Source organism: Gekko japonicus, unplaced genomic scaffold (genome assembly GCF_001447785.1).
Source record: "Gekko japonicus isolate JY-2015 unplaced genomic scaffold, Gekko_japonicus_V1.1 scaffold1009, whole genome shotgun sequence".
In the NCBI taxonomy this organism is placed as follows: domain Eukaryota; kingdom Metazoa; phylum Chordata; class Lepidosauria; order Squamata; family Gekkonidae; genus Gekko; species Gekko japonicus.
In genome coordinates this window covers 373,097-395,315 of record NW_015160867.1, presented here as the reverse complement: position 1 = coordinate 395,315, position 22,219 = coordinate 373,097, and the positions used below count along the sequence as shown (strand labels likewise).

The window sequence follows — 22,219 nt, the reverse complement described above, 5'->3', positions numbered from 1 at the left end:
CAGTGGAGCTGCAAGGCCGGCGGCGGCGGCCGGGACCGTTGGGGGCGGGGGGTGTGGCCTTATGACATACTTCCAGTGATGTCAGGGGGTGTGGCCTTATGACACTCTTCCGGTGATGTCAGGGGGTGTGGCATATGCTAATGAGTTATGCTAATGAGTTCCCCTAGCTCTTTTTCTACGAAATGACCCCTGGATCAGCCTCATGGTCTATCAAATTCAGTATTGTCTATTCAGGCTGGCAGCGGCTCTCCAGGGTCTCAGGTGGAGGTCTTTCACATTGCCTATTGCCTGGACCTTTCCACTTGAGATGCCAACGATTGAACCTGAGTCCTTCTACATGCCAAGCAGATGCTCTACCACTGAGCCCACAGCCCCTCCCTGTACTTATTTCTCTAAGTATTTGTTTACTTCTCTGATCACTTGCTGCTTTGACTTCTTTTTTAAGTGTTGGGAGTCACTGTAAGCCTGTCTCTGCGGATGCAGCACAGACATTTTCGTAATAAAGAACTACACTTATATTCCACCTTTCTTCTGTGGAACTCGAGGTGGCACGCACTGGGGTTCCCGGGCGGATTCCTCTCAGGAACACAACACCCCGCTCCCCGGCTGCTTATTGTTGGTAAGGCATTGTGCGCCTTAGTATCATGCTCTGGGATCGAGGGATGGTCTCAGGCTTCTTGTCCGGTTGCTCACTTCCCTCCAGCAAGCCAGAATCTGCCTCTAGGAAAGGGACTTTCCACAGAAGCTTTTTTCCCTTGTAGGTCACCAGTGAGGAACACGTTATGTGCTGTGTTTGAGACAGCTGTTTGTTGAGCAATGCGAAAAAGCTAAGAAGTTCTGGGCTTGGATACACGAAATGATTTTAAAAACTCTATAAATCTCCATTCCCTTTACCCCAGAACGACTTTTGTTGAATACAGTGCCAGATCAATGAGAAAAAAATGACTTATATTTTATATTGCATGTAGCTACCTCTGCCAGAATATTGTATGCCAAATATTGGAAGAGAACAGAACTATCAACTAAAAGTGAAATCATTAACAAAATACTGGAAACAGCAGAAATTGATAAACTTTTGTTATTTCTGGAAAATTAGAGATATTTGAGAATATGTGGTCAAAATTTTATAATTGGATTGGAAACTATGACAACTTAAATACGGCATATAATTAAAACTTGAGGAAAGATATGTATGAAAACTATATTATCCTGTAAAAAAAAAAGCGACACTACCGAAAAAGTATATGAACATGTAATGAATAGCATAGATAAGGCAAACTTATTGGATAAGATTTGAAATCTCTACCCCATGTTTTTATTTATGTCTGTTTTATTTATGTATATGAAATAAAGAAATATACATATGGACAAAGAGACAGCTGTTTGTTTTTCCTGTCACAGACAACTGTGGCTGTCATCCCCTTGGAACGAGCACATGTGGGCAGCCAGGACAGTAAACACAGTCGTGCTGGACCTACTGATTTGCTGGGAATGGACTACAAATTATTGGGCCAAACCAAAAATGAAACTTGCGGCGGGGTACGTGTGTGTGTCTCCATGAATCCTGCCGTCCCTTTCTCATTTCCCTGCATCCATGGCCCTCACCGGATTTTATGTTGCCATCATCCCGGCACATCCCGTTCCAGCGCGTGTACAACGAGGCGGAGTGAAGGTTGTCGTTGGCGTGTTTGACTTCCTCTTGCTTCTGCCGGATTTTCTCCCAGTTGCGCACCAGGAAAACGTGATGCTTCAGCACAAAATTCCTAGAAAGGGAGAAAGGGGGGGCGGGGAGGGGGTTAGGATTACTTCTGCAGAGGCGGCTTCCGGTCTGGCTCCCGCGCATGGCGGACGCTTCCTCGGGTCGCTCCCGAGGGCGCCTCCCCCGCCCGCGGTGGAGGAGGGAATCCGCGCGAGCGGAGACCCGAACGAGCCCCTCAGAAGAGAGGAGCTCGGATCCGGGGCGCTTTAGGGCGCACTAGGGGGGAGTCGCTCTTTCGGCCGAGAGGTCGGAGAGCGAGGCTCCCGCCATGCCCTGCCCCAATGGACCTTGCTGCGTGAGCGACCCCGAACGGGGTTTAGCGGAGCCACCAGACGTCACCGAGTGATAAAGCGACCATCCGCAAAAGTGGAAAAGAAAAAGAAAAGATCGGCTTAACTGTGAGTTGTCAAAATGCAGAGAAAAAGAACTGAAAATTGTTTCCCCCCCCTCCCAGCGAAAAAGGCGAAGAGGTTAATCCTCCATCTATACAAGCGCAAAAGAAAAGGAGGGGGGGGGATGAATTGAGCGGACAGTGATGTTTTCCTTTGATGTATTTGAAAGCGAGAAGCTTGTCTCTCTGGAGCACATTTTAAGAACTTTCTAAAAGTAAACAAAAAAGAAAAGATGTCGGAGCTGGGCAAAAGCGAGCGGAGAAGGAGGGAGGGACTTCCGTCTGGGCGTTTGTTTGTGTGTAAGAGCCGGCTGTTGAATGTTTGGACTGTTTATGGCTGTGAATCCGACGGGAGTTTTGCAAAAAAGATAAGTTGGAATTGTGACAGCGAGAAGTGCCTGATAAGCGCTTATAAGTCAACAATTGCGAGGAGGACCCATAGAGAGTCTGGGAGCGAATATAAAAGCGAAAATGAAATTGATACCATTCTCGAAAATGGGGACCTCCGGGGCATGAAAGGAAGAGGATTTATAGTACATGAACTGAGCGTATTAACAACAACCCGAAGGAGGATCTAACAAGCCGGAAGGAGAAGACAACGGAGACAACAGAGGAAGCTCCTCCACTTCAGCGATAGTAAAAGTACCCAGCACGCAAAGAAGCGGTTCTGGATGTGCACAGAAGAGACCCTTTTTATTAACAGAATCTCAAAGGAACATTACTAACATACTAACAGAGAATACATGTAACAGGACTAAGAAAAGAAGTTTGGCAACACACAGAAGAAGCCCAAGAAGATTAATTGGACATTACTAACAGTTTAATTTACCAGTTTATATATCACTCAGCTTTCTCTTTCTCCCACTGTCTACCCCACCCTTTTTTTCCCTTTAAGCGAAATACCTCCCCTTTTTAGGGGAGCCAATAAAACCTTTATTAAAAAAAAAGGATTACTTCTGCAGAGGCAGATGAAGCGTGTTCCTGTGTTCCAAGAAGTGCAGTGAAAGACCCTAAGAGCCCCGTCCCCCACAATGGGAACCGGCTGCTGTTGTCCCCCAGCTTCAGAGGTACACTGCCACTGAACACAAAAAGGCTCTACATCTGACAACAGCACTACAGATAAAATTAGAATCTGACAACAGCACTACAGATAAGATTAGAATTTCAACAACCAGTCCACATGCAAAAGAACCTCCTCAGGAAAGCTCCTCCATTAGAATGTTCATTATCCTACAAGATAATGACTCAGCCCTACCCCACCTTCTGGAGTGGATATATAAATTACCGGCCTACCATTTTTCTTCTCGCCTTGACACAGAGAGCACTCCTTCTTTCTTTGTTATACCTCTGAGGATGCCAGTCACAGCGACTGGCGAAACGTCAGGTTCTACAATGCCAAGAGCACGGCCACACAACCCAGAAAATCTACAGCAACTACTGCCACTGAACGTTTAGTGTCCCCATTTAGCTATTGTGACGAATGACGACTGACAGGACTCTCCTTCTCCATGCATTCGCGGCAATCCTCTTTTAAAGCCAGTGTTTATCCCACCCGCTTTGTGACGGTGAGCTCCCTGAAGTTCGGCATTTTGTGAATTCGCAGGTCTGTTCCGAATCTCTTGCCCATCGATTTGACGGGGTGACCCTGAAGGGTCCTACCACAATGGGAGAAAAAGTTCTCCCTATCCACCTTTTCCAGACTCTTGCAGGATTTCTCAGTCCCCTTCACTGTTCAGCCCAGGTGGACTTGGACATCTCACAATACGAATCCGGCAAAGCTCTGCCCGGTATACAGCTGCTGCTGTGGGGCATCTACAGAGTCTGGGCATGCGCAGTGGGGCTCCTGCGCTTGCCTGAGGGAATGAGCGCGAAAATCCTTTGAAAAGAGCTTGCTACAGCACCGATGAATCCAGCGCAGGCGCACTAGATCCCATTGGTGTGAAGCACAGAGACCACGAAGAAGATACAGCTGCTGCTGTGGGGCATCTACAGAGTCACACGGACATGCCGTTCGTTCTCTGCTGGTGTGACAACTAGACATGCCGGAAAATAGATTTTCCTCAGCGGGAGGAGATGCCCCGGCAGACAGGAAACCCCTCCGTCACAGCTGAATCCAGCTCCGTTGTGAATTCCTCCCCCCAAGAAACATTCTGCACTTCCGTCTTAACTGCCGTTGCGTCTGGAAGACAATTACTGTCTGATATATATGAAAAGCACAGGAAGACACAGGGCAGGTTAGGCTACTTCCCATGAGACGTAGCTCCAAGAAAGGCAATTCAGAATGGGGACACTCGCTTTCGTTCCTAAGTTGCTGAGGAAAACGGGGGCGGGCGGGGGGGCGGGCAGACAGAGGGGAAGCGGCCTTCTCACCTTTCCCTGTTGGACATCGGCTTCATTTGCAGCTGTGGTGTCAACCGCGTCGGGGTGCTTGAACTTTCGCTGGGCTCCTCATGCATGTGACCCTTCTGTAAAACAAAAGCGTTACCCACTTTGAGAAGAGAAGCTGGGACAACAGAACACAAGTCATCGAGACGGGCAGGATTCAGATGCTGGGCACCCAGGTTCAGCCGAACGATAGCTGGCCGTAGACAAGATGCTACTTTTGGAGAGCGTTTTAGCTGTGCTGTGTGCACATCAGGAAGGAGGCACAGGAAGTGCAGCTGCCTTGTGCTTCCTACCCCCCATGGTTCTCCATCTCATTTGGGAATCGACAGGGCACAGAGGAGTGGAAATGCAAGAGCGGCCCTTCCACAGCCAACTGGGGAAATGTCCAGAACGAAATTTTGGACGAGGAGGAGAAGTGTGGGGAACAGAAAGTGCACTGTACCCCCCTTCTTCCCTCTGACACATCTGCAAGAATTCTCAGACCGCTGCTATAAAACGGGGACCGCGACCGATGCTGCCGGGATGCCGTCGGGACTGCTGCAAGAGACCCACTTCTTAGAATGAACGCCGCAATTCTCGCTGTGGTAGACAGACACAACCCAGGAAATACTAGAGAGGCCTCTACTCAGGTCAATGCCCACTTAAACAAATAGTTCGGGTGTGGGTGTGTGGGTGTGTGTGTGAGGTACAGGAGCGTCTTTTACAAGGAGAGGATCACACAGCCCTGTTCACCCACGAATTCAGTCCTCGCACTCAAGCGGCAGGAGGAACATCTGGAAGTAAAAAGAGGGGCAGCTCAACTGTACATCGTGTTGGGGATCCGTGACTAGATTTCCTGACGCGCAGTTGAGCCTAAAAAAGCAGCAGTGGGCGAGCTGGGTCAGGGCCACAGTGCTAGAGAGGGGGTCCATTTCCACACAGTTTCCCTGATGGAAAGGGGTCCGCCACCAGGCTTCTATTAGAACCAGGACACACATGAATCGTAGAATCACAGAGCTGGAAGGGGTCATAGAGGCCATCCAGTCCACCCCCTTGCTCAGTGCAGGATCAGCCTAGAGCACGGGTTCCCAAAGTGGGCAATGCCGCCCCCTGGGGGGCGCTGGAACCATCCAGGTGGGCAGTAGGAGCCTTGGGTGCAATTGGGGGGGTTCAAGACCCGGGTGCCGCAAGACAGGGTGAGCTCCTGTCTCTAGTTCCAGCTCCTGCCAACCTAGCAGTTCGAAAGCAAGAAATTGCAAGTAGATAAATAGGGACCACTTCGGTGGGAAGGTAACAGCGTTCCGTGCGCCTTGGTGTTTAGTCATGCCGGCCACATGACCACGGAAACGTCTTCGGACAGCGCTGGCTCTTCGGCTTGGAAACGGAGATGAGCACCGCAACCCTAGAGTCGGATTCGACTGGCTTTTGAGCAAGGGAACCTTTACCTTTACCTAAATAAAAATAAGGGGGTGGTGGAAGCATAAAGAAAGAAGAGTCCAGAACCTATCTAAAGCAGCCTTTTCCTGCCTTCTCCAGGTCTTCCCTGGGATCAGGGAGGGAGGTGGAGAGGGTTCCGCACAGCCAATTACAGCCATGCATTTGCAAAAACAATTTCTGAAAAGGGGGCGGTAGGCCAAATAAGTTTGGGAGAGCATGCTGGCAAGTGTCTGTCCAGTCGCTGCTTCAAGACGGCCAGGGAGGGGGAGCACGCCCCCCCCCCCCCGGCAGCCCATTCCACTGTTGCACCACTCTGACTGTCAAAACTTTCCCCCCTAATATCCAGCCGGGTACATGAAGCTGCCTTACGCAGGAACAGACCATTGCTCCATCAAGGTCAGTGTTGTCTACTCAGGCCGGCAGTGGCTCTCCAGGGTTTCAGGTGGGGGTCTTTTCTCATCATCTACTACCTGATCCTTAACTGGAGATGCCGGGGATTGAACCTGGGACCTTCTGCACGCCAGGCAGAGGCTCCGCCCCTGAGCCACAGCTCCTCCCCAGTACAGGGGAAAAGACAGGTGCTCTGTCTTTAACCATCTTTCATTCCTGCACGGGTTACCAGAAGGTGGTTTCAATCAAGGAAACAGCACTCTGGGAAGAGCTGGGATCCACCTTCCCCGGAACCACATCCCCAGTTGCGAGCCCACCTCCTATGCCTGCCGTTTAAAACTAGGCTACTTGAGTCTGCGGAACACCCAACGCAGCCTCGTTTCCACAACTCACCCTCTTCTTCAACTTGTGCTTCGATTTCCTCTTCTCTTTGGACCGGCTGGGCCTCCTCTGGGAGGTGACTGGCTGGTTGGTTTTGCTCAGGAGGCCGTTCATTCGCTGGCTCTTCCCCCCGATGATGCCTCTGCACTTGTCAAAGCCACACTTGCAGAGTTGCTGAAGAGATGGAGAAGCAAGGGCGCCATTGATTAAAAAAAAACAAAAACAGGCCACCAACCATCCCCTGGCTACCCCTCCTCCGGTGCCAACTTACCACCCAAGGGAGAGGTTAACCAAGAACCGCCTTCCTAACTGGGCAACAGAGACATGCGGAATAACCTTCCCGCAGCCTGCTCTACAGTTCCCTTCTGCAAGACAAGCATTTTGCTGGCAAGGAATTTATTTGACTGGGCCGACTTCGTGGGGCGGTTTAAACTGATCCCCGCAGAGAGAGAACCAAAAATGGCCACCAGCCCCTGGCTGGCAACTTCTCAACACAACAGGCTTGCTTGTTTTTTTCCCCTTTTCAGTGAGGTTTTCCAGGATGCCTAATTCTGCACCACCCCACATGGCGAAGGCTCAAGGAGCACAGAACTCACACCCGATTCCCACCAACACGGAATAAGTGGACAAAGGGTCTAGAAACAACACAAATCGCTTTGCCCAAGCTCCTTCTGAGACCACCGGGATGTCCCCCCCCCCACCTGCTTTTCCACGTTGAAGGAATGGAAGTTGTAGTCGTATGTTAGTTCGGTGCCAGCGGGCATGTCCTTCAGCGCGTACAGCCCGATCCGGTAGACTCCGTTGACGGACCTGCAGGGAGAAGAAGAAGAGATTGGATTTATACCCCGCCCTTCACTGCCCAAAGGAGTCTCAGAGCGGCTTACAAACTCCTTTCCCTCCCCCTCCCCACAACAGGCACCGTGTCAGAGGTAGGTGGGGCTGAGAGAGCTCTTGACAGAAACTGCTCTTTTTAAATTATTATTATTTTCAGTTTTCCATAACTTACATACAATTGTCTCTTGTTTTTTTAACAATTGGGGGGTAACATTACATCTTTTCTTCATACCATTTTATGGCATTTTGCCATTTCTGTTTAAATTTCTCCTCTGTTTTTCCCGCCAAAACCATATTTAACTTATCCATTTCCATTACTTCAAAAAGAATGCTAATCAAGTCATCCTTACTCGGTATTTTATCTGACTTCCAATTTTTGCAATACATATTCTTGACATTGTAATCACATATACAATAATACATGTTTCATTATATTTTAGTCCTTCAGGTACGATATTTAGTAGAAAAATTTCCGGTGTAATCGCTAAGTCTATCCGTGTAATGTCTTTTAGGAATAACATAGGAACGTACTTCCATATATGGTGGAAGTGCGAGAAAATACAAAGATTTTGGAAAAGAAACTGCTCTTTTTCAAGAACAGCTCTTGTCAGAACTACGGCTTGCCCAAGGTCATCCAGCCAGATGCAAGTGGAGGAGTGGGGAACCAAACCCGGTTCTCCCAGATTAGAGTCCGCACAATTAACCACTACATCAGACAGACAGGTATGAAGGAGCTCTGGTAACATAGTGGGGGGAGCAGCCTGAACCCGGGGGGGGGGGCACCTTGGAAGGAGGAAGCACCCATCGTAGTCTGCCTTGATTGCAGACCTAGCCTTGGACAAGAGGAGCTCTGACTCTCGAAAGCTTCTGCCCTGGAAATCTTCTTAGTCTCTAAGGTGCTACTGGACTCAGGTCTAGCTTCTCTACCGCAGACCGACACGGCTAGCCATCTGAAACGATCTTCACAGAAGGCACCGCGTGCAGGTGCAGGGAGCAGAAAGCCATCAACCTCACACAGGTGGCAAACTGATACAGGTATTCGATGGAGGGAGCTTTGATGCTCGAGTGCTTACGCCCCTGGAAAATCTCACTGGTCTGGAAGGCACTCCTGGTCTCAACTCTTGCTCAGTCTTTGTTCTGTATCTCCGCTGCAGTGCGGTGCATTAGGACACTTTAAAAGGGGATGAGATAGATTCATGGAGGATACGTCTATCAGTGGCTACTAGCCATGGTGGCTGAGGGGAACCTCCAGAGCCAGGAGGCAACATCAGGGGAAGGCCTCGGCCTCTCTGCCCTGTTGTTGTCCCTCCAGAGGAAGTGGTCGAGGCCCCTGTGCGAGACGGGATGTTGGACTCGAGGGACCATCACTGGTCAGATCCAGCAGGGCTCTTCTGAGGTTCTTATGGCACGGGGCAGGAGCTGAAGGGGTGTCCTCACCCAGCCAGGGTGGGGTGCACAAAGAGGAGACAACACCAAAAATCAAGATACCAGTGAGCTTCTGGGAGGGCAAGCACAGAAGAAGGCCCTGCTGCTGGGCTCCATGTCTAGATGAAAATGAGCAAAGGGAGGCTCCTGGTAAACAGTGCACAGTTCCTCACCTCTTGCTGCGGTGCAGGCAACTGGCTTAGGTGGCTTTTTTTTTTAAAAAAAGGGTTCAAATTCAAGTAGAGGTCTTTCCTTGGTTACTACTAGCTGTGGTAACTCAATGAAGTCTCCTTGGGTAGAGGAAGCATCGCTTGGAATGCTGGCAGGCAACAAGGAGAGGCCGTTGCCCCTGTTGCCTTCCTGTGAGCTCCTGATTGGCCACCGCTGGTAAGAGAACGCTGGACCAGACGAACTTTTGTTCTGACACAGTAAGGCAGTTGTGTTAACACCTGCACATTATCAAAGCTAACCGTTGCCTTCCGGACTCTAAGAAGCACTATCCGTTCATCAGGACTGGGCATAGAAGTGGTACGGGGATGTCGCTGTGGACTTTCTGCATTGTGCCAAGGGTTGGACTAGATGACCCCTGGGGTCCCTTCCCGCTTTGTTTCTATGAATGCACTCTGAGAGCACAAACTATGGTTTGTTGGGGGGGGGGGGATGGGACCGGGAGTTGTTGTGAAGGGGACCTCTGCTTGGTCAGGACCAGCAGCCCGTTTAGAGCAGCGCCATCTGCTCTGCCTGGCAGGAGCTCTTGACTTGCAGTCCAAGAAGGGCCCTTCCTAAGACCTGCTTCTCTTGGCTGTGAGATCCACTCTAGCTGGAGACGATGGGGCTGAACCTTCTGTGTGGGGGTGGCTCTGCTGCTGAATCACGGTTCATTCCCTGGCCCGGCCCTGAGCTTTACTTCTTTGTGCCTTACTTTCTTAGGGTTGCCATATTTTGAAAAGCAAAGAGAGGACGTATTTCCCGACTGACTACTTTAACAAGCGATCAGTGTGACAAAACTAATACCCCTGCTGTTTAAGCTGTGACAATTGCTACTAACTAGGAATAGTCCTAATCTTCCAACCTCCAAAAAAGGACATTTTGATCAGTTTTTTTAAAAGAGCGAAGAAGAAGAAGAAGAAGAAGAAGAAGAAGAAGAAGAAGAAGAAGAGGAGGAGGAGGAGGAGGAGGAGGAGGAGGAGGAGGAGGTTTTTGGATTTATACCCCGCCCTTCGCTCGGAGTCTCAGAGCGGCTTACAAACTCCTTTCCCTTCCCCTCCCCACAACAGACACCCTGTGAGGTAGGTGGGGCTGAGAGAACTCTTGACAGAACTGTCCTTGAGGGAACAGCTCTTATCAGAACTATGGCTTGCCCAAGGTCACATCAGCAGCTGCAAGTGGAGGAGTGGGGGATCAAACCCGCTTCTCCCAGATTACAGTCCGCACACTTCACCACTACACCAAAAAAGGGGGACATGTTCTTTTTAAAAAGGACATACATCTGGCCACCCTAACGTAGTCCTCTAGAGATAACAGTTTCAGGGAGTGGTTCTGCAACAGAAGAGCCAGGTTCGGGTCTAGCAGCACCTCGGAGATCAACAAGATTCCCAGGGTAGAAGCTCTCAAGCGTCAAGAGCTCCCTTCACCAGGTCTGCCGGGGTTCAGATCTGGCACTTAGTCCTCAGTCCATCGTACTGACTGTATGATCTGCCCTGAGCCTAAGTGCGAAAGGTGGACCATGAATGACAAATAAATAAAACAAATAAAGGAGGGTGCACAGTTGTGGCCTTTTACCCCTTCCTCTGCAAGGCAGGATTAGGCTGAGATGTGCCGACTCGCCTCCAGAAAGGTCATCAGGGCAACTGTAGCGCTATTCCCACGCCAATACTCACTCACTCTCTCTCTCTCTCTCTCTCTCTCTCTCTCATGCTCTTTCCCCACTTACCATTTCTGCATCTCGCAGTTCGGGTTGCAGCTGTGATTGATGAAGCGGGCCTCGTTCCCCATGCGGTAGCTGTCGATCACCATCCCGCTGTCGAGGTTGAGGCAGTAGTGGTCGCTGTGGTTGTGGTATTGCTCGATCATCCGGTTCCTGGGGAGTCGCGGGGAGAGAATCGCTCAGCGGCGGGGCCGGCAGACGCTTCGCCCCCATCCTTTCTGAGGAATGGTCCCGCCCGCCTTCGGGGCCATCCCGGGAGCGGCCTTCCCTGCCCGACCCCTTACCTGAACTCCTGCTCGCTGACCACTTCTCCCAGGTACTCGATGATGAACTGCCCGGCTTTCAGGGGCTCCTTCGTGCGGATGCCCCAGCCCTTCTCCTCGGCCCGGAAGCGTTCCAAGCACTGCACCCACTCGTGCCTCTGGATCCGCTGGTTGCAGCACTGCTCCCCGCAGGGGCACGTGTTGGGCGAGCACTCGGCAAAGATCATCCTGAAAGCAGCAGGACGGGGAAGTGAGGGGCTGCGGATAGCAGGGGGCCGCCCGTACATTTACAAGCTCTCTGCTGTGGCAGGTTACTTTCCCAACAAGCTTAAGTATTACATTTGCCCCGTTTTTGTGATTACCCTGATGCTTTTATTATCGATCTGCTGGTTTGGGAGACACTGCTTTAATGATGTTATTGCTCCTGGCGTATATTGCTTCCTTTTAACCTTAGAAATGTAATTTGGGATTTTATATCGCTGTTTTTTTAATCATTTAGGATGCTTTGGCCTGTGTTTCAGGACAAACTCCTGTATCCTATTTATTCTGTTCATCTGTTGTATTTTTAACCCCGCTGTAAAGCCACGATTACGTGAGGGGTATAAATATCTGGGATACAAACATACATTAAGCATGTACTAAGGCTCCAACTAAACTCTGTGCTGAACTCAAGTTATTGTTTTTCTGCGGTGATTCTTTTTTCTCATAATGAAACCAAAATCAGGGTTGCCAGGCGGAGTCTCGTGAAGATCAACTGCCTAACCCCTTTCTCCACCGGGGTCATTTCCCCCCCCCCCCAATCTCCCCTTTTCATTCACTAAACGAATAACATGGGCTGAATTACAGCACTTCAATCTGGTGGGTATGTGTCTCATAATAGACATGTAAACACTGCAGGGATTTTGAAACTGGGGCGGGGGGGGGAGATGCTGTTTTTTGTGGGGAAAGGGGGACAGAAGTTTTGGGGAACCTGAAAATATATGCAATACTTTCTTGCCAAATGGGTTTTACTGCTTTAGACATAAAATGCAACCTTTACAACTTAAAGAAAACAAGAACATCAGAATAGCACTGCTGGAACAGACCCAGTGGTCCATCTAGTCCAGCATCCCGTCTCCCACAGTGGCCTCAACCAGTTCCTCTGGAGGGCCAACAACAGGGCAGAGAGGCCGAGGCCTTCCCCTCATAAGAACATCAGAAGAGCCCTGCTGGATCAGACCCAGTGGTCCATCTAGTCCAGCATCCCGTCTCCCACAGTGGCCTCAACCAGTTCCTCTGGAGGGCCAACAACAGGGCAGAGAGGCCGAGGCCTTCCCCTCATAAGAACATCAGAAGAGCCCTGCTGGATCAGACCAGTGAGGGTCCATCTAGCCCAGCATCCCGCCTCGCACAGTGGCCTCAACCAGTTCCTCTGGAGGGCCAACAACAGGGCAGAGAGGCCTTTCCCTGATGCTGCCTCTGGTATTCACAGGCTTAGTGCCTCTGAATGTGGAGGTTCCCCTCAGTCACTATGGCTAGTAGCCATTGAAACACTTATCCTCCATGAACCTATCAAGTCCCATTCCTGTGGCCATTAATACATCCTCTGGCAGCGAATTCCACCTTTTAGTTATTCTCTGTATAAAGTAGTATTTCCTTTTGTCCATCCTGAACCTACTGCCCAGCAGCTGCATTGGATGCCCTCAGGTTCTACAATTTTGGGAGAGGGAGAAAAAGTTCTTTCTGCCCACTCTCTTCACCCCATGCATAATTTTATAAACCTCTATCGTGTCCCCCTTTAGTCATCTCTTTCTAAACTGAAAAGTCCCAACTTCGTCAGCCTTCCTCCACAGGGAAGGTGCTCCCACCCCCTAATCATCCTGGTCGCCCTCCTCTGTACTTTCTCCAGCTCCACAATGTCCTTTTGGAGATACAGTGACCAGAACTGCACAAAGTATTCCAAATGAGGCTGCACCACAGACCTACACAGAGGCGTTACGATATCGGCCCTTTTATTCCCAATTCCTTTCCTAATAACCCCTAACACAGAGTTTGCCTTTTTCACCGCTGCAGCACGGCGGGTGGACACTTTCATTTGAGCTATCTGCTACGGCCCCAAGATCTCTTAATTGGTTCAAAATGAACCATGAAGGGGCCTGATTCATGCTTGAACCACAGTTCGTTTCTCAGTTTGTGCCTAACTCGATGATGATGATAATAACGACGATGATAGGGTAACATATTGAACACTGCCCACACTCTGATGACTTAGTTCCCTCAGCTTTTATTGGCTGGGTTTTTAATGGTTTGGTTGTATGTTTTTAATTATTTACAAAATTTATATCCCACCTTCCTATCACCACAAGGGCCACCAAAGTGGCTAACAAATTAAAATGTGCACAATAAAATCACATTTTAAAACTATTACCTCCCTACCCCAAAAACACATCATTAAACCAGAGCTAAAATACATACAAAGACATGGAACAAAAAACATGGGGCAGGAGGGAGGGATCACTATCTTGTAAGGACCTCACTCCCTCCTCCAGCCAAGACCCCATGGTTAGTTGGGTTCCCCCCCCCCTTTTTAGTTGTTTTAATAGGCATCCCTTTTTAGAGCCTAAGTGCCAGGGGACCTGAAACTTGGGGAGTCACATGAAGGTACCTGGGTTCAGCAATGACATTGAGAAATCCCAAGACAGGAAGGATGTGCTGGAATTATAAACTGATTAAATACAATCTCCCCCATCTCAAGTGGCATATTGTTTTCAATAACAAAAAAACCCCTTTTTAATGCTAAGCTCCAGGGTATGCCTAATAACAATCATATCCCTTGCTCCAAAGGATACTTTGTCAAGGCAATTTCAACCATTTCCAGCTATACATTTGGGCAACCTTTAAGTATCACTAATCCAATCCAGCCATCAATAAAGGCAGTTTAACTTATAGTGCGTGAACTGAGAGTGTTAACAGCAACCCGAAGGACGACCGAACAAGCCGGAAGGAGAAGATAACAGAGGAAGCTCCTCCACGTAAGCGACAGTAAAAGTACCCAGCACGCAAAGAAGCGGTTCTGAATGCGCCCAGAAGAGACTTTTTTTATTAACAGAAATTCAAAGGAACATTACTAACATACTAACAGAGAATTACATGTGACCGGACCAAGAAATGAAGTTTGACAACACAGAGAAGAAGCTCAAGAAGTTTAATTGGACATTACTAACAGTTTAATTTACCAGTTTATATATCACTCAGCTTTCTCTTTCTCCCACTGTCTACCCTTCCCATTTTTTCTTTTAAGCGAAATACCTCCCCTTTTTAGGGGAGCCAATAAAATCTTTATTTTTTTTTTAAAAAAACCTGTACTATACTTGGTATATTTTTAAAAGTACAAAGGTCTTCATTACCTGCAAGCAGTATTCCCTCTAAGCTGAGTTAGTGTGAGGTAGCTCACAGTTTTTTAGCCTCCGGCCCACACATTTTTTGCCTTCGCTCAGGGAGGATGGCTCCAGAGGAAACTAATTTACGCAGGAGCCAAATCGCTTGGTCACAACTTTAATGCCAGTAGCTCACAAAGGAGAATTTTTGCCCACAAGACTCCACAACTTAGAGGGAGCACTGCCTGCAAGTAAAACTGCAGGGGGGGGGGGGAGTGCTGCCAACCGCTGCACCCTATGCTACCGGAGCACATTTATTTCTCATATCACCAGAAGAAGACAAGTAACAATCCACAAGCAAAAACGACCCTGTACATTCCTCCCATGTGTCAGCTATGCTGCCATGAAGGTTGGGGAGCTCGGTCTGTGTCTGGTTAATTGCTACTGCATTCCTTTCTGTGCTTTTTCTGCTTTGCGCCGAAATGCTTATCTATACAGATGTGCAGGAGGGAGTTGTATTGTCTGGGTTTTTCCTAGGTGCCGTGGGAGAGTGCTGGTTCTCAGCTTTAGCTACCTAACGGTCTTCCAAGCGCAGGAGGGTTCCTAATTGGCCAGTGCTGTGGGTGGTGGTGGATACGAATACCCTATATCCTATTATGTCCATGGGGCCGCCGCCATTCTTAACACTGCTTATGTTACTGCATCTATAGCTCTGCAATAAAAGTATTACCGTTCCTGAATGCGTGCACTTCGTTGTTGGCTGTGGGTTCTAACACCATGAAGACGGCAGCCCCCTCTAGGTGCAGAAATGCACATCAGACTTGAGTCCTGTACATGCTTACAGCAGACACAGCAATTATTGCCCTGACTTGGCTAGTCCGATCTCGTCAGATCTCAGAAGCTAGGCAGGGTCAGCCCCGGTCAGTATTTGGATGGGAGACTGCCAAGATGTCCAAGGTCACAATGCAGAGGGCAGGCCATGGCAAACCACCTCTGGAAGCCTCTTGCCTTGGAAACCCGACAAGGTCACTGTTAAGTCGGCTGCGACTTGATGGCTAAACAAAAGTTATTCAGCCCTAATCTGGATGGGCCAGGCCAGCCCAATCTTGTCTGAATAGAAAGTTCATTGTATGTGGCCACTGGCCGTCACAATTTTATATAAAACTGGATACCTAATAGCTTAAAATACACAGTTATTAAATTCAGTGAGAATTAAATTCATTTGTGCAATATCTAAAATACCTCAAATTAAAATTGTACATAACATTTACAAATTCCAGTCCCAATCGTAACAATGTTAATGCCCTTGCATCTCAGTAAACGGCGTTCCTAAGAACCACCTTTGCTCTCGTTTTCCTGGCTGCTAACGCAGAAAGTGCTACCTTATAAGATACCAAAGGATTCACGTCTGACAACAGAAAAATTAGCTTGTCACTATCAGAAAAATTGTGCGGTTGATTAAGTATTTGAGATAAAAAATCTACTGCTGAGATCCGAATATAGGGGACAAACCATTACGCAGTGCCCAATCTTGTCAGATCTGGGAAGCGATGCAGGGGTTGGCCCTGGTTAGACTCGGATGGGAGGCCACCAAGGAAGACTGGGGTCGCTACACAGCAGGAGGCCATGGCGGCGCCTCTGTTAGGCTTGTCACTATCAGAAAAATTGTGCGGTTGATTAAGTATTTGAGATAAAAAATCTACTTCTAAGCTTCCCACAACTATCTTTTTAAAAAAATTAATTCATTCCCCCACTTTTCTCTACAGTGGGGCCACAAAATGGCTTACGTAATTCTCCTCTCTTCCACTGTATCCTCACGACAACCCTGTGAGGTGGACTGGGCTGAGAATATGTGACTGGCCCAAGGTCATCCACCAAGGACTTCCACGGCAGAGTGGGAATTACTTTTCTCCCTTTCTCACAACTTGTGGGTGCTCAATGAAATTGATCAGCAGTAGGTTGCGAACAGATAAAAAGAAGGACTCCTTCACCCAAAGAGTGATTAACACGTGGAATTCACTGCTGCAGGAAGTGATGGCGGCGACAAGCATGGACGGCTTCAAGAGGGGATTGGATAAACATATGGAGCAGAGGTCCACCAGTGGTTATTGGCCACAAGATATAGACAGAACACTCTGTCTGGAGCAGTGATGCTTTGTATTCTTGGTGCTTGGGGGGGGGGGGGCAACAGTGGGCAACAGTGGGCAACAGTGGGAGGGCTTCTGGAGTTCTGGCCCCGCTGGTGGACCTCCTGATGGCACCTGGGTTTTGCGCACTGTGTGACGCAGAGTGTTGGGACTGGGTGGGCCATTGGCCTGAGCCAACATGGCTTCTCTTGTGTTATTATGTCTGGGGCAGCGATGATCAGTATTCTTGGTACTTGGGGGGAGCAACAGTGGGAAGGCTTCTGGAGTTCTGGCCCCGCTGGTGGACCTCCTGATGGCACCTGGGGTTTGCGCACTGTGTGACACAGAGTGTTGGACTGGGTGGGCCATTGGCCTGAGCCAACATGGCTTCTCTTTATGTTCTTATATGGAGCAGAGGTCCATCAGTAGCTATTTGCTGTAAGGTACAGATGGAACACTCTGTCTGGGGCAGTCACGCTCTGTATCCTTGGTGGATCAAGAGTGGGAGGGGCTTCTGGAATTCTGGCCCCGCTGGTGGACCTCCTGATGGCACCTGGGTTTGGGCCACTGTGTGACCCAGAGCGTTGGACTGGGAGGGCCACTGGCCTGACCCAACACTGGCTTCTCTTATGTTCTTAATCAGAGGGGGCATACAACCTCTACCAGTCTGAGAGAAATACTTTAGGATTTACAGCCAAGCTCTATGACTCTCCCAAAGACGCTTCTTGTCTACACACAGAGCCTTTTTAATATAAGGAGACGTCCAGCTACAGTGCTTTCCTGTTTCACCGGCCGCTGTCTTACCTGTTCAAACAGTCATCCATACAGCCCTTCTTGTCCCCATCTTCTGGTTCCTTACAGTTACAAGTGGTGGCCTCGTAACCAGAAAGAGGTTTCACGTCCACATAAACGTCTGCAGGTCATCGGAAGGCAAGAACAACAACAACAACAAAAACCCAATATCAATTTGTGGAGCGGAGCCTACTGATTTACAAGGCCTCTGCCTTGCCCTGCTCGGGAGGAAATGCAAAGGAGGGGGGGGGCTGAAAAAACAGGAGGACCGCCCGGAGGTCAAAGTGGAGTGCGGTCAAGGTCATTAGTGGGGAGACAACGCAACCGGGAGACCACAAAGCTGAGCGTTATACAAACCAAAGGCTACTTACTAGAACGGATTTTCTTGTAAAGCGGGACGTCTGGCTTTTTATACAGCTGGGGAGAGAGGGAGAGAAAAGAAAAACGGTTCCTTTTATGTTGCAGCGTGAAAGTCACCCTCCAGAAGGAAATAAAGGGGAAGCTATTCATCTTTTTTCCATAAGGAAACATTTTGATTCCTGCTAGCAGAGGGCAATGAAGGGCCACCGCTTCTCGGGCAGCTTTTATGCCACCAGAGCTCTGTGGGAGAACGACGTTCCTCTGCCTAAGGCCCCGGAGGGAACTGCTGCCAGTCAGACCGAACGGACTGACGTAGATGCTCTAAGGGCCCGACTCAGAAGGCACTTTACGAACAGGGAAAGACCTCGCACCCAAGATCTTGGGACGCTGCTGCCAGTCGGTGCAGGCAACGCTGGGCTAGACGGACCAATGGGAAGGTCTCAAGGCTCAGTGGTCAGACGCACATTTTGAATTTTACAGGATCCCCAATTTACAATACCAAGGTTAGGAAAGACCTTTCCCTGCTTGAGACCCCGGAAATAGGGTTGCCAAATACTTGGAGATTGGGGGGGGGGTTTAGAACCCGGGGAGGGGGAGGCAAGGGACCTTAGCAGAGTAAAATGCCATACAGTCCACCCTCCAAAGCAGCCATTGTCTCCGGTGGAACTGATCTTGGTTGTCTGGAGACCAAGTGCAATACTGGGAGGTCTCCACGGGTCACCTGGAGGATGGCAACCCTACCCAGAGAGTTCCCGCCAGTCAGAAGAGAGTACTCTGCTATGTGGACCAATATCCTGAATCTGTCTGGCCCAAACATTGGCACTGATTTAACAGCCTGGCAGGAGCCCAGACTGCGGTGGTAACTGACCGTCTGGATGCCGAGAGCAGACCGACAGCACTTATTAGCTCTTATTGATATCTATGTCACTGGCACTTATGATTTTACGAATTTATATGTTGTGGTTTAAATACTATGCTTTAACTTATTTTGCTGCTTTAATATATATATATATATTTATATAACCTGTAAGCCGCCCTGAGCCAGCCCGAGCGAGGAGGGCGGGATAGAAATTAAATAAATAAAAATAAATAAATAAATAAATAAAACTTCGTAGGTGTGCCTCCTCCTTCCCAGGCACAGGCTATGGGAGATCCTTTGAATTGGAAATGCCTGGGACTGAACCCGGGACTGTGTTAAGGCAGACACTCAACCACTGAGGCGGGCCCTTCTGTATCAAAACTAAACATATTCATTTATTTACTTCATTCATCCCCTGGGCCTTTCTCTCCAAAATGCCTAATGCTGTTCTTGCCCCTTCTCCATTTTATTCTCTGTGGAGCAAGATCAAGACAGGTAGCCGCGTTAGTCTCTCTGTAGCAGTAGAAAAGAGCAAGAGTCCAGTAGCACCTTAAAGACTAACAAAAATTTGTGGCAGGGGAGGAGCTTTCGTGAAGAAGTGAGCAGTGACTCACAAAAGCTCCTCCCCCTGCCACATATTTTGTTAGTCTTTTACAGAGGTCATTTCGGGGGGGATCGCGGGGGAACGCAGTTCCCGTGGGTGAGGTATGGGGGCGGGGCACATGACGAAGCCCCTCCCCTTGCTTCCGGCCGCCCCGCTTCCGGCCCTCATTCAGCCAGGAGGAGGCAGGAGAAGAGGGAGGGTAAGTTGCTTCCTCCCCGCCTCTCCCCACCCCTGCCTGCCTGGGGCCAGGGAGGGCCTTGGCGGGTCTTCCTCGCACTCCCGCTGACCTTGCAGGTCCACCGCCGGCCCCCTGATGTCAGGGGGTGTGGCATATGCTAATGAGTTATGCTAATGAGTTCCCCTAGCTCTTTTTCTACGAAATGACCCCTGGTCTTTTAAGGTGCTACTGGACTCTGGCTCTTTTCTGTGAAGCAAGTTAGGCTGAGAGAACATGGCTTGGGCCCCAAGGTCACCCAGCAAGCTTCTGTGGCAACGTGGGGATTCGAACCTGAGCCTCCCAGATCTTCAATGGACGCTCTGACCACACTGGCAACATGTGAAGCTGCCTTCTACCAAGTCAGAAGACAAGTGTGGACGATCACGACCTAATCAGAGAACAAATGTGAAGAAAACAGTCGTGAGAGTCTGACCCACAGATCAAGCAGTCAACAAGACTTGCCAAGAAGACGCTTTCTGTATATTATGGTCAACAGGCATTACAATACAATAAACAAATTCCTTCAAATCATAAGAAAATCCTAGTGTAAAAACACATCATCAACGTCGTCTCCGGATCACATAACGTTTCAAAATCGGATTTTCCTCAGGAAATATTCTGTAGTGTGAGAGAGCTTTTGTACTACTCTGTAAGTAAGACTGTATTTGGATTTTATACTGTTTTTCATTGTTCGCATTGTACATATTCTAAAGAATTGTATTTTTGTACAATCCAATTGTAAAATCCAATTTTGAAACGTTGTATGATCCGGAGACGACGTTGATGATGTGTTTTTACACTAGGATTTTCTTATGATTTGAAGGAATTTGTTTATTGCGTCGGAGTGCTTGTTGACCATAATATACAGAAAGCGTCTTCTTGGCAAGTCTTGTTGACTGCTTGATCAGTGGGTCAGACTCTCACGACTGTTTTCTTTACATTTGTTCTACCAAGTCAGACCATAAATCCACCTAGTCCAGTACTGCCTGTTCCAATACGCAGCAGCTCCCAGGGTCTCAGGAAGAGAAAGGCCCTTCCCCCTACCTGAAACTACCTTTTAACTGGAAATGCCAAAGACTGAACCTAAGGCCTTGTGCCTGCGATCCATGTGCTACCCTGCTAACAGAAAGCAAAGGTGGGGGAATGCAGAGGATAGCAAGAGACAGAGGTGTGTGTGCATACACAAGAAGCATCACCCTTTCAAAAAAGAAAAAAGAACAAAATCTGCAAAGGAAGACCACCTTCCAGAGGTCATTTCCCCCCAGGTTCCACAGGAACTGAACTACTACCCTCCTAGTCAAATCCCGCTGCTACCTCTTTCGGAGGAAACCTTTATTGTCAGGCGAAACGCCTCCCTATTTTTAGATTTGCACATGGACAAATGAAAGCTCTTTATAAAGAACACAGGAGACAGGGAGACCGTTCCCTGCTTTCCTTCTGGTCCAAAAAACTTCAGCTTCTAAGTGGAAAAAAAAAGAGGGGGGGGAGGAGAGAGGGAGAAATAAAAATAAAACCCCATTCTGCCTGGGACCTGATCCAAGAAAAATAAGGTCTGAAAATTTTCAGTGCTGTTGGCAGAACATCTGAATTCTCCAGAGGCGTGTCAAAAAAAAAAAAAAATCGCTGCAGAAGAAGCCAAGAGCGCTACCAGAATAAAAGTCCCCAATAGGATTAAGGGCGGATGCTTCCTGAGAGGTGAACGGCTGCTATTTTGCAAGGGTGTGGAGAAGGGGGGGTGGGGGAGAAAGGAAGGGAATAGAAATTGTTTGCATTAAATATATATTCAAGAATCCCCCCCCCCCAATGAGCAAAAGATGCACGGCAAACACCAACACAGCCACAAAGTAAGCTGTTCAGCTCTTCCCCAGTTATCTTGGAACACGATCCTGGCATCTCCTAACGTTTAACTTCTGGTCCCGTACCTGGTTGTGTTTCCATTGCCAGAGAATGTCGTAGGGCAGCTGGAAGTCTATTCGCTTTTGTCGCAGATATTTCCCTGTGGTTTGGGGGGAGGAGGAGGAGAGAGAAAGGCACATGGAAGTCAGGTATGCTCTCCCCCTGTTTCTTTCTTGATTGCACATAAACACACACACACACGCATAAATGTTCACGCAAGGAACGGGGCTGCGAAAAGACAGAACTGGCTGGAGACATGCTGACAACTGATGTGGAAAGTGTAAAAGCGTGCCACCCACACACACACGCTAATTAACACGGACGCAATCCACTGAGCGGGCTCGCTTGCACTGGAACAAACAAGAGCAGTGTGAGAACTGGTAGGAGACGTTTGTCCTTTTCCTGCGGCTTTCTCCATTCAGGAAGCTGAGCGATCAAGCTCCAGACACTTAGGACATTTTTTTGTGTCCCCGTCACCAATCCCCGTCTCCCTCCACCCCCCCGAAACTGATCACAGCTTCTCTGTTGGGCTTAGATTCGAGTCCAGCAGCATCACAGAGACAAACGTTGTTGGTCTCTTAGGTGCCACGGGACTCGAATACAGCAGTTCTACTGCAGACCAACACAGCTCACTTCTGAAAACGTTGGGCTTTTGCTGTCCCCGAAGGGTGTCTTCTCAGGCAACAGGGTTGTGGGCCAGTGTTCCCTCTAAGCTGAGTTACTGTGAGTATTGAAAGGTCCCTTTCTTGCCCTCCCTCTCACAATCTACCTAAGTTCACAGAATCTGGATGTCTGTCAGATGCCCGTCTAGCCTCTGCTTAAAAACCTGCAAAGGAGA

General features: G+C 48.9%; 1 protein-coding gene across 3 annotated transcripts in view; it reads right to left on the bottom strand.

Annotated features, from left to right (window-relative positions):
• ASH1L (ash1 (absent, small, or homeotic)-like (Drosophila)) overlaps window positions 1-22,219 on the bottom strand; it is a 112,511-nt gene that overhangs the window by 30,137 nt on the left and 60,155 nt on the right. For all 3 annotated transcript variants that reach the window (XM_015422155.1, XM_015422147.1, XM_015422163.1), the window contains 9 exons: window positions 21,408-21,481; window positions 17,817-17,862; window positions 17,458-17,566; window positions 11,193-11,399; window positions 10,915-11,061; window positions 7,424-7,532; window positions 6,735-6,896; window positions 4,521-4,615; window positions 1,606-1,763 (listed from right to left, as the gene is read on the bottom strand). In XM_015422155.1, coding sequence (XP_015277641.1) covers window positions 1,606-1,763; window positions 4,521-4,615; window positions 6,735-6,896; window positions 7,424-7,532; window positions 10,915-11,061; window positions 11,193-11,399; window positions 17,458-17,566; window positions 17,817-17,862; window positions 21,408-21,481 — 1,107 coding nt within the window. The remainder of the gene's footprint in view (window positions 1-1,605; window positions 1,764-4,520; window positions 4,616-6,734; window positions 6,897-7,423; window positions 7,533-10,914; window positions 11,062-11,192; window positions 11,400-17,457; window positions 17,567-17,816; window positions 17,863-21,407; window positions 21,482-22,219) is intronic.